The sequence below is a fragment of the Chelonia mydas genome, chromosome 7 (assembly GCF_015237465.2).
Source record: "Chelonia mydas isolate rCheMyd1 chromosome 7, rCheMyd1.pri.v2, whole genome shotgun sequence".
NCBI lineage: Eukaryota > Metazoa > Chordata > Testudines > Cheloniidae > Chelonia > Chelonia mydas.
In genome coordinates this window covers 32,025,327-32,043,176 of record NC_057853.1, presented here as the reverse complement: position 1 = coordinate 32,043,176, position 17,850 = coordinate 32,025,327, and the positions used below count along the sequence as shown (strand labels likewise).

Here is a 17,850-nt window from a genome sequence, read left to right as displayed (position 1 = left end):
AGACTGTCTCAGCTTGTCTTATTTCATGCAGCTCCTGGCACAACAGATGCCTCTGATCTCGGTTGAGCGGGGACTGGTGCAGAACCATGGGGCCCCATTCTCAGCTGGGGGTCTGTGTAGTGCTTGACACAAGAGGGGCCCTGATCTCAGCCGGGGAGGAAAGAGGGGGCCAGTGCCCTGCACAATGGGGCTCTGATTTCAGCTGGGTGTCCTAATAGATGTGTTGTCCTAATAGAAAACTTGTGCTGCTGTTAGTGACATTTTATTGTAATGTCCCCTTTCTCCTACAGTGGGCACAGCCCAAACATTGCCTCCTTGGGGCAACTGCCATGTAAGGGGGAAACCAGGCTCGGCATTCCTCACCTGTAGATAGTTTTTAATAATAGGAGCCGCCCTGCTAGATAAAACCCATGGGCTGAATAGAACAGCCACCAGCACCCGCCGCTTCACAGGAAAGTACCGGGACCCCTGCAGCTGCGGGATGACTTGCCCTACGAGGGGGAGGGGTAAGATTTTTGCTCCTGACCCCAGTAGCTAGAGGTTGGCTTCGTACCCCTTCCAGCTATTAGGAATCCGAAGTGTGGGGGAAAGATGCCCCGCAGACAGGCTTCATGTCAACGCCCCCCACCCCCCCCAACACACACACACACACACATAACGTAGCACGATGCCCCGGGGGGGGGGACGAACCCGCAGCGGGCGCGCGGGGGGGTGGCTAAATCTGGCATAAGCTGCCGGGCAGGGCTGTGTGGGGGCGAGGACAGGACCGCAGATCGGCAGGCCTCGCGCTCCACCCCAGCTCCGCGGGGGAAATCCCCGGGCAAGCGGCCTTCGCTCTGTACCTACCTAGTCGGGAGACTGGTCCCCCGGCTCGTCAGGGGCCGTCCATCGGGGCCATTCCCGGCCTGGGGCGCTCCCGGATCCTCGACCCCCCCTCTCCCCCCGCCCCTTCCGAATCTGTAGTTTTCAGGCGGCGGCGGCGGCGGCGCGGCGGCGGCGGTAAAACCCGGCAGCCGGATCGCGGCGCTGCAGGCGCTCGGGAAACCCGCCCGGCGGCTGGTTCGGCTCGGCCGCCCAGGGTTCGGCGAGCCGGGTTTACACGCTCCTAAGTACCCTGGCGCTCACCCCTTGTCTGGGTCCGGAAAGGAATGTAAATGGGGAAGCAAAGAGGGGGATTATGGGTCATTGCCTCGCCCCTTGCAAGGGCGGAAAGTCCGGGGGCTGCAGCGGGAGCCTAGCGGGCCTTCACCTAGCCGCTGGCGCGGCTGACGGGTGTGTGGTTCTGCTCCCCGTAGGGAAGGGGGGTGAATTTCCCCGGCTGGCAGGACCTTGGGTGTGAAAATCCCACAACCAACAAGAGCAGGAGTTTTGTGTCAGATGGTTTGTTATCCCGTAAGGGGGCCTGGGGAGAGACGGCTGGCGAATGGCCCAGGCCTGAGCATGGTTTTACTGGAAGGAGCCATGCTGGAGAGACTTTTGATTGTTGAGAGCCATGTATTTTTGGGTGCATATTTATCCTCCAGTCGTGGAACGACAGGGTGTTGTCTGGCAGAATCAGGACTCCTGGCTTCTCTTCCCGACTCCCAGACCCCCTGCGCCAGCCCACTGGACCTCCCTCCCCTGCACTGGAGCTTGGAACAGAACCCAGGAGTCCTGGCGGCCAGCCACCCCCATTCCCCTGCTCCAACCTGGGAGTTCCCCCTAGGGTGCAATGGGGGCCATATAGGTTAATCAACCAGCAAAGACTGTGAAAGAGGAAGACCACTAAAAACTGCCTTTAAAATGCTTCTGAACCAGCTGGCTGCTAACCCAGTCCTGGCTGCACAGGCATCCCAGGGGCTCTCTAGAGAGGAGCAGCAGGGTGCTGTAGTAAAGACTGGAGCATTGTTTTCATGTCATAAGCAACCTGTTGTTTCCTGTCCATCTTAGGACATCTCAGACTCTGTATTGGCTTTACATCCCTCTGAATAAATACAGATGGGGGACAGACCCTCAGTATCTCCATGCCTGTATCTACACTGCAGAAACCATGTCGGCCTAGCCCTGGTGTGTAGACACAGCCTATGCCAACAGAAGGCGGTTTTCCTGCCAGTACGGGAACACCGCGTCCCCAAAGGAAGTTAGCAACGTTGATGGAAGCCCTCTTCCATTGGCATAGTAGCATCTGCACTGGGGATTTGGTCGGCATCTCTGTCAGTCGGGCGTGGTTACGTCAATATCACTTTTCATTGTGGGCCAGGTTGCACTACAAATTTCTCCTGGTATAATGATGCTGGATGAAGTGGGGGATATTTTTGTGACATTTTTATACTGGCATAAAAGTCCATAGCTTATTTTGCTCAGGGAACTGGTATAAGCTATACCAGCAAAAGGACTCTTTTTGTATAAAGTATTACATCTCCTCTAGGCTGGGAGTGGCATCCCACTGAAAGACTTAGAACTATTTAGCCTCACAAAGAGAACTGGGAAGAGGTTGTGGACTATAGCACTGTACTTACAGGGGGGAAAAGAAAAGGAGTACTAGTGGCACCTTAGAGACTAACCAATTTATTTGAGCATAAGCTTTTGTGAGCAACATCCGATGAAGTGAGCTGTAGCTCACGAAAGCTTATGCTCAAATTAATTGGTTAGTCTCTAAGGTGCCACAAGTACTCCTTTTCTTTTTGCGAATACAGACTAACACGGCTGCTACTCTGAAACCTTACATGGAGGAGCGGCTCTCAGAGCAGAGAGCTCTGTAACGTAGCAGACAAAGGCAGGAGATCTGCTGGCTGGGGGCAGAAGTGAGAGAAATTCAGTCCCAAATTTTTAACAATTATCCATTGGAACATTTGACCTAGGGATGGGGTGGATTCACTATTGCTTGGTGTCTGTAAATCAAGATCCAGAGTCTCTGTTTAAAATGCACACTCTAGCTCCATTGCAGGTTATGGGCCTGAGGCAGGAATCAGCAGGTGACTTTTTTATTATTATTATTTTAAAACAAAAACTAAATTTTTGTGGATTTTCACCAATTTTTTTTTCTCTCCAGTTTTCAGTGGCTTTTAGCTGAAATTTGTTCAAGGTTTTGTTTTTGTTTTGATTTTCCCCCAGAAAATTTGCTTTGATTTTTTTTGATGGGGAAAAAATAGTGTTTTTCCCAACCCGCAAAAGTGATTTTCAGTGGCTTTCAGGAAATTTTACAGTTTAAGGCAGCTCTTGGCTGAAAAATTTTACTTTTTTAAAATTTTTTTGCCAAAATATGTACATTTTTCTGCCAAAAACTATTTGGGAGGTTTAATGTTATGGTTTTTGGCAGAACATTTTATGTGTTTTGGTGGTTTTCATAGAAAATTTGGGGTGTTTTTTTGACATTTTTTTTCCATTGTTCGCAGTGGTGTTGTAGCCATGTTGGTCCGAAAATATTAAAGAGACAAAGTGGGTAAGGTAATCTGTCTTATTGGACCAACTTTTGTTGGTGAAAGAGCCATGCTTTCAGCTCTGTGTAAGCTGGAAGATTGTCTCTTTCCCCAACAGAGGTTGGTCCAATAAAAGAGATTACCTCACCCACCTTCTTTCTCTCAAATTTTCAACTGACATTTTTGACAAAACAAACAATACTTTGTTTTTGTCGTCGTTTAAACTTTCCTGGGGGATGGGGGGGATGAATTTTCAACGAGCTCTGATGGCGTCTTTTCCCCTTGCTGAGTTCTACACCAATGCCTTCTAGCAAAACCCACATAGCCAGTCTGGCTGTCACAGGGTGGAGAGAACCTGTGGGGGGTGGGGCATGGGAAGTGGAGTGTGTAGTTAGAGCAGCACTGGGGCTGCTCTCATTCTGTTCTATGTGGATTCATCACACTGGTATCTGGGCACCTTCCAGTGGTCCATTGAGCAGCATGACTCCACAGGTGTCATATAGGGTTTCTTCTCTCCTCCTCTCCCAGGGGGAGAACCACGAGCAGTGGAATGTCTTGTTTTGGTAGGGTGTTGCTCTGTATTTGTATTAGAGAAGGCAGGGCAAGGAGAGGCACCTTGCACTTGGAGTAGAAGGCGGTGAGGTTTGGGATGGGTCTTAGCTCCTTAGGGAGCTCATTCTACAACACCCTCCCCCCCCGAAAGATGTGTCGCCTCGCACAGATGAGCTTTACCCTTAGTGTAAGGAGTGCCACTGGGCCAGAGGAGCAGAGTGGGGGTCTCCATCCTGGAATTATAGGTGGCCTTCTTGGTACCTTGGGTGCAAGTCATGGAGCCTGCAGGACCCAGACCTTGACCTTGATTCACTGTTGTATGGGAAGCCAGTGCAGAGGACAGGGCTGATGCGTTAACAGTAGGCGGCACTGCTGAGGAGATACGCCGCAGCTGCCCACGTCAGCTGGAGTTTCCTAAGGGCTGAAGACATCACACCCAGGTCACCGCAGTGCTGTGGTCGAGCTGAGCAATGACCAGGGCTGACTAACTGAGGCCAGGTCATGGTTGGCCAGGCTGGGGCAGCATCTCCGAGCCAGCTGGAGATGGTTGAAAGTGTTACTCACGGAGTGGGCACTGGTTCGGGGCGGGGCCTGACTCTGACGAGTGCCAAGTGATTTAAAAACATCTGGAGGTTGAGCGTTAAACCAGACCAGCAGCCATGTAGCTTTGCTTTCTCTGCCTGTGATCAGCAGAGTTCAGGACAGCTGTATCTTTGAGCCCCTCATTGATTTGTTTGACTAAAGCATTTTCCAGAAAGGCAGCCGGTCTGGATCTGATGGAGAATCCACCGCTGTCCTTGGCAGGTTGTTCAAATTGTTCATCACCCTCCCTTTGAAAAAAAATGTGTCCTGTATTTGAATGTGTCTGGCTTTCACTTCCAGCCTTTGGTTCTTAGTCTGCCTTTCTCCACTAGGTTAAAGAGCCCTTTAGGACCTGGGATTTTCTCTGTGGGAAGGTGCTTACATACATGATCAACTCACTGCTTAATCTTCTTTGTGATTAAACTAAACAGATCGAGTTCCTTAAGTCTCTTGCTGTCAGGGCTTTTTCCCACCCTTCTCAGTGGCTCTTTTCTGCACCCTCTCCAATTTAACCAACATCTTTCCTAAAATATGGACCCCAGAACTGGACGCACTGTTCCAGTACCGGTCTCACCAGTGCCCTATACAGAGGTCAAATCACCTCCCTCCTCCTGCTCACTACTCCCCTCTTTATGCATTTGTGACTGGATATACCAGACCCTCTGAAGCCCCCTGCTGGAGGCCTTGTGGCCCTGCCACACCCTGTCCCAAAACAGGGCAATGGAGAGGGTGCTCCAAGCTGCCGAGAGTGACTGTGTGGGACACAGCCAATCAGGGCCCAGGAGTCTATTATAAGATGAACTGCAGGGCCAGAGGGAATTCAGTTCCTTGCTGGAGCTGTAGGGGGTGAGTCTGGAGGGCTGATGGAGTTGCAGAACCCTGAACAGGGCAGCACTGCCAGAACCTGGGGAGAGCAAGAAGGCACCCTGAGCTGGTTACTGGGACTCCATTAGGACAGGGCCCTGAGGGAAAGGTGCAGACGCTGCAGGGAAGTGGCTCAGGGAATTAGAAAAACTGTGTGACATAGTTAAAGGGACACAGCGGACAGCTGTGATCTACAGGGTCCCTGGGCTGGGAGCTGGAGTAGTGGGCAGTCCTGGGTCCCCCACCCCGCTAGCCACTAGGGGGAAGTGGCCTGGACATTGAGGCACCCCAGAAAGGGAACTGAACTCTAGTGGCCCAACTGGAGAGCTGTAGCCAGGAAACCCCAAGAGGATGAAGACATTATCCCTGCTCTGGGATAGAGCAGTGTCCCAGGGCTCCCTGCCTGGAGACAATCTGAGAGCGAGTGTTCAGGTGTGCTCAGAGTGCACCCTGTTACAGCATCCCAGGACTGGATCAGCCTGTGGTGGGGCATCCACCTCACACTGGCCAGTAAGGGATTAATAAAGCCCTAAGGCGGCTGAGCGAAAAGCAGACAATAGGAGAGGGGCTGTGAGGAGTGGCCAATCAGGGCCCAGCAGACCGATATAAGAAGAGTTGCAGGATGGACAGAGGAGAGCAGGGTGAGTAGCTGCCTGGAGCTGGAGTAGGCTGCATTGTATCTGGAGTAGGCTGCAATGCTGTAGCACCCTGGACAGAGCAGTGCAGGCAGGACCCCAGGGAGAGGGGAAGGAGCTCCAGATGAGCTGCTGAGACTGAGGCGGTTGCTGTAGCCCCGGGGAAGTGACCCAGGGAAATGCAAACAAACACAGTGACTGTGGATCAGAGGGTCCCTGGGCTCAGATCTGGAATAGTGGGCAGGCCTGGGTCTCCCCATTGTGGAAGTAGGAGGACAGTTTTTACCGCAGTCACCACTGGGGAAGTGGCTGGACTACTGAGAAGCTAAACCTCCCCCAGAAGGGGGACATGGACAGTGCCATGGCCAGAGGGCTGAGCCACAAAGAGGACGCTGCAGTTCCTGAGGCGGCGAGAGGGGCTGCAGGCAGATGGCAGAGATCGAGTGGCAGTGTGCAGACTGTCTACCTTGAGCTCAGCCCCAGAGCGACCTGGGGGAGGTGCCAGTCCGTTGGTGAGTAATACACCATGAGACAGCCCTTTGGGCCACTGTGTTGCACTGGCAGCTCATATTGAGCTGCTTGTCCACTATGACACCCCCACCCCCTATATCCTTTACAGTCACTGCTTTCCAAGATAAAACCTTCAAAATGGAAGCCCATGTTTGCTTGGCATGGAAAACAGACCCACCTTGACATCCGTGCTCTTTCACTTAGTGAAAGGGTTTCCCATGGCATCTTTGGCTGTAACTTTTCTTCCCATCCATGTCCAGCTGCACTCCAGAAATGGCTGCATATCCATGGGGCTTGCTATACAGACATTGTGTCGCAGTTATGGGGGAAAGACCTTACACTATATCTAAGGATAGGTGGTATGAAGGCAGAGAAGTAGGAGTCAAGACTCCTGGGTTCTTTTCCTAGCTCTGGGAGAAGTGTAGTCTAAGGGATTAGACCAGGGGAGCAGGATGGCTGGGACTCAGGACTTGTGGGTTCCAGTTCCAGGAGGGGAGTTGGGTCTGGTGGATTGGTGTTGGGGGAGAGGGGGGCTGGGAGTCAAGACTTCTGGGTTCTATTCCTAGTTTGGCTGTATTATGCATACAATATTGGACTGTAGTTAACCTCCTTCTGGAGGATCTAATTAATGAGTCCACACCAGCCAGAAATGGGTTGCAAAGGACCCATGCATGGGAAAACAAGATACAACGTGATATTGTTTTGCACTGATGCATCTATTCATCTTGGAGTAGGAATGGCTTCCCAGAGGTACAGTGGCTTTGCACACACACGCGCTCAAGGCTGTGTTAGCTACAGGAAAGACGTACAAGCTCAAACTATCAGCCATCTTATCCTGGGTCTGATTACACCCACCAGCACTTACAGTGAACATCCTGGGGGTTGGATGTGTGCCAACGAAGCATTGCTAACCACAAGACTGGGATAGCTGCTCTCTCTCATCTCTCTCACATATCCAAGGCCTGGAGAAGCCTATTCCTTCGCACAGTGAAATCTCACATCTCCGGAAGCCCACTATATATTCACCGCCAGTCTGGGTATTGCTTTAATATACCAGGCCTTTAATCTCGCTCGCCACCGCTTCGGTTCTGACCTCCTTTCTAAGAGCAGCTCTCTCCAGGACTGACAGAGCCTGTGAGACAGGCTTTCAAACAAGATTGTTGGGATCTCTTAGGGTTAAGTATAACAATAAGCTGCTAATGTGCTGACATGGTATTAGGGGACAAAGGCAAATGTAGGCAATATTTTTGGTCTAAATACATCAGTTACAGATTATTCTGTCTAATACGTAAGTTGCAAATTCTTCAGTATTTCTTTGTCTAAAATATAAGTTGCCAGATTCTTTCCTTCTCTGTTGCTCATAAAGATTGATAAGGATGCAGCTGCAAGAGAAAAGCCCTTTGTGTAAAAGAAGGTAAAAGGAATGTTATCTTCCCCTCCCTCCCTTTCCCAGCTACATAAACCAGCCCTGGCTTAGGACCCCTTCTCCCCTGAGAACTGGTCATGGCCCCTTCCTCCCTCCCCTGAGAACTGCTAATGAGGAAGATTTATGGCAACAATTTGTTGCCAAGAAATGCATCTTCAAGGTAAAAGTAATGTGTAATGCTATGAGTAATAGACAGAGATGGCTTCACTAATAGTGGGTGTTTCTGTTTATTAATAAAGGGGTTTTGGGGTGTTGTAACAAATGTAGGCATGTACATACTAATCTAAACAAAAAGAGTGTTGTAATCAATTTGGTGCTTACTGGACAATTGGGTCCAGGGGAACAAGTACCGCAATAAAGAAGCCTGTACTCAAATCCACCTCTCGCAATGTTCCCTCTAAGTTTTGACAGGCTGTGTGCACAAAAAATTTCTTCTGTGCAAATTTTTGTGCGCGTGGTGTTTTGCCGTGTGCGTGGTGTTTAGGATCTGTTCCCACGCAGCTTAGAGGGAACAGTGCCTCTGGGTCAACCTGCTCCTTTTTTCCTCTAACAGAGATCACAATAAATTTCAATCCTTGTGCTGGGTGCTGCACAGACCCCGCTCCCTGACTCTGACGGGGCAGCAGGGGAAGCATCATTTCAGGAGCACCACTGAGCAGGACCAAGATTGGGGCCCTTTGTGCTGGGCCTTGCACAGACCATGACTGAGATCAGGGGCCCTGTTTTGCCAGGTGTTGCACAAACTTCATTCCCCCCCGCCCCTTGATAGGGGGCCATCATGCCAGGTGCTGCACAGACCCTGACCGAGATCAGGACTCCAGTGGGCTGTGCACTGCCCAGCTGGTCCCTGCCACAAAGACCTTCCGGTCTAAGTGGACAAAAAGGAATAATTATCCCTATTTTACAGGTGTGCAAGTGGAGGCAGAGTGAGATGAACAAATGATACGGCTAGATTCTCACTGGAACGTATGAAGGGAGACTATGCTAGGCTGGGGAAGACGCTTAAGGAAATCGAGGCTCAGGTGATCTTTAGTGGGATTCTGCCTGTTCCTAGAGAAGGGCAACAAAGGTGTGACAAGATTGACTATCAACAGATGGCTTAGGCAGGGGGCCTATAAGGAGGGCTTTGGGATGTAAGGCCACTGGGAGGCATTCATGGACAGAGGACAGTTCTCTCGGGATGGACTTCATCTGAGTAGGGAAGGAAATAGACTTCTAGGATGGAGGCTGGCACAACTGATTAAGAGAGCTTTAAACTAGGAATTTGAGGGAGATGGTTGGGAGATGTCCAGGTAATCTCCACACGGGATTTTAGCATTGAGAGGGAAGAAAACGAAGTAAGAAAGGATACAGCCGTGGGTAGGAGAATGTATATAAGGAGGAAGGGCAGTGTGGATACCAGTCTAATAGGTTATACTGGCTGTAGAATGACCGTGCCTAATTGGGTAAAGAATGTGAGCAAGGCCAAACAGCAAAAATTAAGATGTTTGTACACCAATGCGAGGAGCCTAGATAACAAAATGGAGGAACTAGAGCTATTGGTGCAGGAAGTGAAACCAGATATTTTCGGGATAACAGAAACATGGTGGAATAGTAGTCATGACTGGACTACAGGTATTGAAGGGTATGTGCTGTTCAGGAAAGACAGAAGTAAAGGTGGTGGAGTAGCATTGTAGATCAATGATGAGGTAGAATGCAAAGAAATAAGCGATGGAATGGATAAGAGTCCATCTGGGAAAAAATTACATTAGGGAAGAAAACTACTAGAGCCTCCCCTGGGATAGTGCTTGGGGTATGCTATAGACCGCCGGGATCTAATTTGGATATGGATAGAGCCCTCTTTAATGTTTTTAATGAAGTAAATACTAATGGAAACTGCGTGATCATGGGAGACTTTAACTTCCCAGATATAGACTGGAGGACAAGTGCTAGTAATAGGGCTCAGATTTTCCTAGATGCGATAGCTGATGGATTCCTTCATGAAGTAGTTGCTGAACCGACTAGAGGGGATGCCATTTTAGATTTGGTCTTGGTGAGTAATGAGGACCTCATAGAGGAAATGGTTGTGGGGGACAATCTTGGTTCAAGTGATCATGAGCTAATTCAGTTCAAACTGAACAGAAGGATTAACAAAAATAAATCTGCAACTAGGGGTTTTGATTTCAAAAGGGCTGACTTTCAAAAATTAAGGAAATTAGTTAGGGAAGTGGATTGGACTGAAGAACTTACGGATCTAAAGGCAGAGGAGGCCTGGGATTACTTTAAATCAAAGCTGCAGAAGCTATCGGAAGCCTGCATCCCAAGAAAGGGGAAAAATTTCATAGGCAGGAGTTGTAGACCAAGTTGGATGAGCAAGCATCTCAGAGAGGTGATGAAGAGAAAGCATACAGGGAGTGGAAGATGGGAGGGATCAGCAAGGAAAGCTACCTTATTGAGGTCAGAACATGTAGGGATAAAGTGAGACAGGCTAAAAGTCAAGTAGAGTTGGACCTTGCAAAGGGAATTAAAACCAATAGTAAAAGTTCTATAGCCATATAAATAAGAAGAAAACAAAGAAAGAAGAGGGACCGCTAAACACTGAGGATGGAGTGGAGATCAAGCATAATCTAGGCATGGCCCAATATCTAAACAAATACTTTGCCTCGGTCTTTTATAAGGCTAAAGAGGATCTTAGGAATAATGGTAGCATAACAAATGGGAATGAGGATATGGACGTAGATATTACCATATCTGAGGTAGAAGCGAAACTCGAACATCTTAATGGGACTAAATCGGGGGCCCCAGATAATCTTCATCCAAGAATATTAAAGGAATTGGCACATGAAATTGCAAGCCCATTAGCAAGAATTTTTAATGAATCTGTAAACGCAGGAGTTGTACTGTATGACTGGAGAACTGCTAACATAGTTCCTATTTTTAAGAAAGGGGGAAAAAAAAAGTGATCCGGGTAACTACAGGCCTGTTTGACATCTGTAGTAAGCAAGGTCTTGGAAAATTTTTGAAGGAGAAGGTAGTTAAGGACACTGAAGTCAATGGTAAATGGGACAAAATACAACATGGTTTTACAAAAGGTAGATCGTGCCGTGCCAAACCAACCTGATCTCCTTCTTTGAGAAGGTAACAGATATTTTTTTTAGACAAAGGAAACGCAGTGGATCTAATTTACCTAGATTTCAGTAAGGCGTTTGATACCATGCCACATGGGGGAATTATTAGTTAAATTGGAAAAGATGGGGATCAATATGAAAACTGAAAGGTGGATAAGGAATTGGTTAACAGGGAGACTACAGCGGGTCCTACCGAAAGGTGAACTGTCAGGCTGAAGGGAGGTTACCAGTGGAGTTCCTCAGGGATCAGTTTTGGGACCAATCTTATTTAATCTTTTTATTACTGACCTTGGCACAAAAAGTGCAAGTGTGCTAATAAAGTTTGCGGATGATACAAAGCTGGGAGGTATTGCCAATTTAGAGAGAGACCGGGATATCATACAGGAGGATCTGGATGACCTTGTAAACTGGAGTAATAGTAATAGGATGAAATTTAATAGTCAGAAGTGTAAGGCTATGCATTTAGGGATTAACAACAAGAATTTTAGTTATAAGCTGGGGACGCATCAATTAGAAGTAACAGAGAAGGAGAAGGACCTTGGAGTATTGGTTGATCATAGGATGACTATGAGCCGCCAATGTGATACGGCTGTGAAAAAAGCTAATGCAGTCTTGGGATGCATCAGGGGAGGTATTTCCAGTAGGTATAAGGAGGTTTTAGTACCGTTATACAAGGCACTGGTGAGACCTCACCTGGAATACTGTGTGCAGTTCTGGTCTCCCATGTTTGAATTCATCCTTCTTAAACTGGAACAGGTACAGAGAAGGGCTACTAGGATGATCCAAGGAATGGAAAACATGTCTTATGAAAGGAGACTCAAGGAGCTTGGCTTGTTTAGCCTAACTAAAAGAAGGCTGAGGGGAGATATGATTGCTCTCTATAAATATATCCAAGGGATAAATACCGGAGAGGGAGAGGAATTATTTAAGCTCAGTACCAATGTGGACACAAGAACAAATGGATATAAACTGGTCATTGGGAAGTTTAGACTTGAAATTAGACGAAGGTTTCTAACCATCAGAGGAGTGAAGTTTTGGAATAGTCTTCTAAGGGAAGCAGTGGGGGCAAAAGACCTATCTAGCTTTAAGATTAGACTCGATAAGTTTATGGAGGAGATGGTATGATGGGATAACATGATTTTGGCAATTAACTGATCTTATTAAATATTCATGGTAAATAGGCCCAATGGCCTGTGATGGGATGTTAGATGGGGTGGGATCTGAGTTACTACAGAAAATTCTTTCCTGGGTATCTGGCTGGTGAATCTTGCCCATATGCTCAGGGTTTAGCTGATCACCTTATTTGGGGTCAGGAAGGAATTTTCCTCCAGGGCAGATTGGAAGAGGCCCTGGAGGTGTTTTGCCCTCCTCTGTAGCATGGGGCACGGGTCACTTGCTGGAGGATTCTCTGCTCCTTGAAGTTTTTAAACCACGATTTGAAGACTTCAATAGCTGAGACCTAGGTGAGAGGTTTTTTGCAGGAGTGGGTGGGTGAGATTCTGTGGCCTGCATTGTGCAGGTCGGACTAGATGATCATAATGGTCCCTTCTGACCTTAATATCTATGAACATTCAAGTGGAAGGCAGGGACTGAGAGTTGGAACTTGTGAGTTCTATTCCTGGCTCTCGGAGCACAGTGAAATCTAATGGGTTAGAACACGGGGTGCTGGGCTTCAGCACCCCTGGACTGTATTCCTGGTGCTGAGCACAGTGGCAGGGTTTAGTGGGTTAAAGCAGGGGGGCTGGGAGTCAGGATTCCTGAGTGCCATCCTGGTTCTAGGAGCAGAGTGAGCTCTCATGGATAGAGACAGGGAAGCAGGAGCCAGAACTCCTGGGCTCTATTCCAGACTCGCTCTGTGAACTTTGGGGCATGTCCCTTTCCTGCTTTGCACCTTAGGCTCTAACCATGAAACTCCAACAGAGTTAGGAACGGGGTGTCCAATCCTGGCCTGGCTTTCCCTCCCGTGCAGTGCAGTGAGCTGTGCCATTCAGGGAGGAACAGAGGAGGCAGAGTCCCCTAAGGGGGCCTGCACTCCGGCACCTTCACTGCAGCAGCGAAGGAATCCGTCGCCACGTTGTTGGCTTGCATTTCCTGAGATGTACCCCATGAGGATGGGAGCAGCCAGAGGGGCCACAGGGAGCTGGCAAGGACAGGGACCTGCCTCTCCGATCCCCCCCCCCGCCCACCCCCATGGCAGTAAATGAGCTAGGAAGCCTCTACTGTTCCATCACATCTATGGCAAAGACCCAGCCCTCCAGGTGTTGTGGCAAAGAGCTTGTATTAGGGATCTTCTGAGCGCTTGGTAGAGAGTGGGGTCTAGTGGGTTTGGAGGGGCTTGTCTAGTGGGTTACAGCTAAAAATCACAGAGCAGGGAGTTAGGCCACCTCAGGGTTTTCTGCCAGCTCTAGGAGGGGAGTGGGGTGTGGTGGGTTAGAGCAGGGGCAACAGGACTCCTAACTTCAATTCCTGACTCTGGGGATATTGTCTAATAGGTTTAGCTTGCCTCCCCTGGTCCCTGCACATTGCAGCCTGCTCCAGGGTGGCAGTGGCAGGGTCTCTGTGCCTGTCAGACTGGGCCAACAGCAGAGAGTTTGCTGACTGAGTATTAAGTAGATTTTTGGTTGCTAGGGAAATGCTGCTATAGCTGAATAAGGAGAAATCCTCCTACTCCTAGAACTCCTTCCCCCACACTGCTCTGCCTATGGCCCCTCCTTTCCCCCACATGCACCACTGGGCCCCACTCCCCTCCCAGAGCTGGGAAAAGAACCCAGCAGTCCTGACTCCCACTCTAGTCCTAGATCTGGCATAGAACCCAGGAGGCCTCACTCATGGCTCTGTGTTTTTTAGCAGCATGACCATTCCCCCCGGCTCTCGTGCGCGCGCACTCTCTCTCTCTCTCTCTCTCTTCTCTTCTCTTCCCCCATCCCCTAGACCAGCTCCTCAGTTCTCATTCCCTCTCTTTCATCCCCAGCTCCCAAGTCACTAACCCTCCCCACCACTGCCAGGCAGTTCCTCTCCCCGAGGTGCTAAGATGCATGGAAAGTGGGGAGAACCAACGTCACTCAGGACATTTGAATCTAGGACACAGCCTAACCTTGCGGGATAGACTGTAGGAGGGGTGATCCTGCCTTGCTCTTGCAGTCCGTGCTGACCTCTGTGCCCCAGCACAATGCCGGGGGCACTCTGCTGCAGGGCTCAGTAGGGGGTGCTCTCCCCTGGCAGTCAGTGCTGGCTCCCAGTGTGGGTGATGGGGGGCATGATGCTGCAGGGAGCAGGGTGGGGCTCAGCGGATGAGTTTCAGGATGTTCTCGTAGCTCAAGAAGGTCACCGCGTTGACAGGGAAGGCACGGATGCTGTTCAGGGCAAGGCCCTTTAGGAAAACCTGGGGTCCCTCATGCTGAACGCTGATGCGGATGCAATCCAAGACCCCGTGGTAGGACACTCCCTTCACCCGGTCCATCTGGAGCCGGGCCTTGATCACATCCATGGGCGTGGCTAAGGCCCAGGAGACTGTGCCAGCACAGCCCCCAGCTATGAAAACTGTCATCGGGCCTGGGAGCAAAGGGAAGAGAGTTAGGGCTCAACTACAGGAGAGGCGGGGCTTGGCAGGGGCCATTACCGCTCAGTCAGTGCTGTCCCCAGGGCAGTGGTTGTGGTTAGTTATTGTGCGGTTGTTAAACACCTGTCAGTTTCCACCCAAGCGGTGGCTGCATTATAGCACTGTGTGAAAAGATCTGTCTTAATTGTCTTTGGCCCATCAAAGTACTCACATTACGCAACAGGAATCCCAGTTCCCTACAGTCTCTTCCCCCGGCAAGATGGATAGCCCCCTCCAGTCCACTTCCCCTCTCACCCGGTTCTCTCCCTGGCGCTGTCACAGCCCGGCACAGGCTGACGTAGATGAGGAAGTAGACGGGCATAGTGGGTGTATCTCGCAGCACCAGGGCCCAGGTGCCCCGGAACAGGCCCAGTACCCCCTCTTCACGGAATATGCAGGCACCACAGTGCACCGGGCCCCGGTACTGGGCTCCAGGGCCCCCCACTGGACTCCTCAGCCCATAGGAGTGAGTCTGGTTCTGTAGCCGAACTTTGATCAGGTCAACAGGAGCCAGGACCACGGCCTGAGATTGGGGTGCGGGGGAGGGAATGGGGGAAAAAATAAGTCCTCTGGTTAGTTCCTTAAGGGAAAATACTGACATGCTATAGAGAACCCCAAGTGTCCTAGCTCCCAGCCCTGCTTTCTCTAACCCACTTCGACCCCACTGCCCTTCCCTGAGCTGGGATAGAACCCAGGAGTCTTGACTCCCAGCTCCCCCCCGCTCTAACCACTGGACCCAACTCCCTTCCCCTACCAGAGGTAGGGCTAGAAGCCAGGAGTTCTGCTCTCTTTCCCCCCCATGAGCTGCCTGGTCCCTCACCTGCATCAGGCCGGAGAAGCTGCCAGCAGTGAGGACATGGGCGTAGCTGGGGGGGTTGGCACGGCGTTCGTGGTGGTGGGTGGCACTCAGGTACAGCAGGGCATTGCTGTAGGCCCCAAACATCACTGAGTTGACCAGGGCCACGCTCAGCAGTGGGAAACTCATCCCCTTAAAGAAGCCTAGGACCTGCAAGGCAAAGGGCGCCATGGTGGGATCAATGCCAGCTCTAGGCGTATGTGGCTCACGGCTCGGTGTGAGCCATGGTGAGTGATTGGGGGACCCCTCCCCAAAAGCTGACACCCATGCGTACACGCACACGCTGCTCCCCGTAGCATATGGTATGGGGGGGAGGGGCTGATCTCTGTCAGGGGCAGATGTGCAGCCCCCAGCACGAGGGGGGCCTCTGAGCTTGGGCCGGGGTCTCTTGGCATTGCCCTAATACAAATAATAAACGTGCTGCCGCAAACCGTTTCATTGCGGTACGTTTTGATCACGCAGTCCAGGATCCCCCGATAGCCAGACTGCGTCTGCAGCCGCACCTGGAATGAGACACCATCTTTAAGCGAAGAATTTGCAGAGAAATATTAACAGCAGCAGTTTACGCAAAGGCCAAAGTCCTCCTCAGAGGCATTTGGAGGTAGCATTTTCTAGCAGATGGGACTGTGGCCTGGAACTTAGGACGCCTGGCTTCTGCTCACAGCTTTGGCAGGAGAGTGGGGTCTCGCGAGTTAAAGCTGTGGGGGTTGGCGCTGGGGGTCAAGACTCCCGGGTTCTATTCCTGGTTCTGCCATTGAGTTGGGCAAGTCCTTCTCTGTGCCTCTATTTCCCCTCCCAGCTTGTCTACTCAGACTGTGGACTCTTGTGGGGAGGGATTCTCTCACTGTGGGTCTGTGCAGTGCCTCTCCTGATGGGTGGAGGGGACCTGATCTCATGGGGGGAAGAGGAGGGTCTGTGTAGTGCCTGGCCTGATAGGGGGGCCTGAACTCCGGCAGGGAGGGTCTGTGGAAACAAAGGCCCCAATGTTGGTTAGGTCTACCATAATAAGAAATAAATGAGTTAAAATAGCTATTGCTTGCCCTTTGAGGTGCTGGACACTGCTCTGAGCTAGCCAGTTCCCCAGCAGGGATGTATCTCCTCATTCTATCTATAGGAGAGAAGTTTTCCCTGTCCCTTCCCACCCCCATCCCCCTACAGCAGTACCAGCTTCATATTCACCTTCACTGTGTCCACTGGGTGCCCCAAGGCCAGCCCCACAGCTCCTGTGTCCAAAGAAAAAACAAGTCAGTTGGAAATTAGAACCCGCCACTGCCCCGGTAATGAGAATGGAACCGAGGAGTCCTGACTTCCCAGGCCTGCTGCTGTAACTCAGTAGGCCCACCCCCTAGGGGCTAGGAATAGGACCCAGGGCTCTTTTTCTTGGGGATCCCAATGCTGCCGGCAAACGTTAAAATGGTTGAAAAGAACACAGACCCCCAGTGCGAGACAGGGCTTGATTATTTTTAACTCCCTTGTTAATGAACGACTGGGAACTGTCACATCTTTTTCAGCAAAAATAACCCGAATTTGGCATTTAAATTCCACTCTTTAAAATACAACTAAATTGAGGAGGGCAGCCAGCCTCGTCATTATGAAGCTAGACTGGGATTCAGGGAACCTGGTTTCATTCCCTGCTCTGCTACTGCCTCCCTGGGTGATCTTGGGCAAGTCACTTCCCTGCTCTGCCTCAGTTTCCCCCCCTATAAAGGGGGCAGAATAATCTTTCCTTTGTCTATTAATTTAGATTATAAATTCTTTGGGGGCAAAAACTGTCTCATTAGGTGTTTGTGCAGTGCCCGGCACAATAGGGGCCCTAGTCTCAGTTGGCAGGGTCTGTGCAGCAGTTAGCCTGGCGGGAGGGGGTCCTCAGTCTCATCTGGGGTCTGTGCAGCCCCTGGCACGACAGGGTCCTGACTCTGAGTGGCAGGGACACGTGTCTGCGCAGCGCCCAGGAGGGTGGGAATTGGATCCTTCTCATTCTTACCTGAAATCCAGCCAGCCACAAACTCCTCCATGGGCATGGTGAGTAGAGCGCAGGGACTGTACAGGGTTCTGGGTAAGGAGAAAGATCTGGTCAAAGTTAATCCATTTAATCCCTAACTCATCCTCCTGGGTGCTTCAATCTTTAACTTGATTCTCCCCAGTGCTATGAATTGCCCTTTTCCCAACAGCAGTGCCCAGGGGCACGCGGGAAAATGGAAAAGTAGGAAATTAAGCAGGGGTTACCATGCAGAGTTAGGGTAACCGGGGGAACTCAACTGGTGCAGTATCTCACTGAGGTTAAGGGTTGGATCCACCAGCTGGTCTGGCTGCTCTCCCCCT

General features: G+C 50.5%; 1 protein-coding gene across 8 annotated transcripts in view; it reads right to left on the bottom strand.

Moving 5' to 3' along the window:
- Positions 1-7,238: 7,238 nt before the first annotated feature.
- SLC25A45 (solute carrier family 25 member 45) overlaps positions 7,239-17,850 on the bottom strand; it is a 13,701-nt gene continuing 3,089 nt past the window's right edge. For 4 of the 8 annotated variants that reach the window (XM_043550919.1, XM_037903848.2, XM_007070409.4 and 1 more), the window contains 6 exons: positions 17,513-17,580; positions 16,708-16,751; positions 15,960-16,031; positions 15,493-15,678; positions 14,928-15,195; positions 12,676-14,626 (listed from right to left, as the gene is read on the bottom strand). In XM_043550919.1, coding sequence (XP_043406854.1) covers positions 14,358-14,626; positions 14,928-15,195; positions 15,493-15,678; positions 15,960-16,031; positions 16,708-16,751; positions 17,513-17,549 — 876 coding nt within the window. In that variant the 5' untranslated portion in view covers positions 17,550-17,580 and the 3' untranslated portion in view covers positions 12,676-14,357. Of the gene's footprint in view, positions 7,924-12,675; positions 14,627-14,844; positions 15,196-15,492; positions 15,679-15,959; positions 16,032-16,707; positions 16,752-17,512; positions 17,581-17,850 lie in introns of those variants that run through there. The other 4 variants (XR_005226087.2, XM_037903849.2, XM_037903850.2 and 1 more) reach the window with 4 other exon arrangements.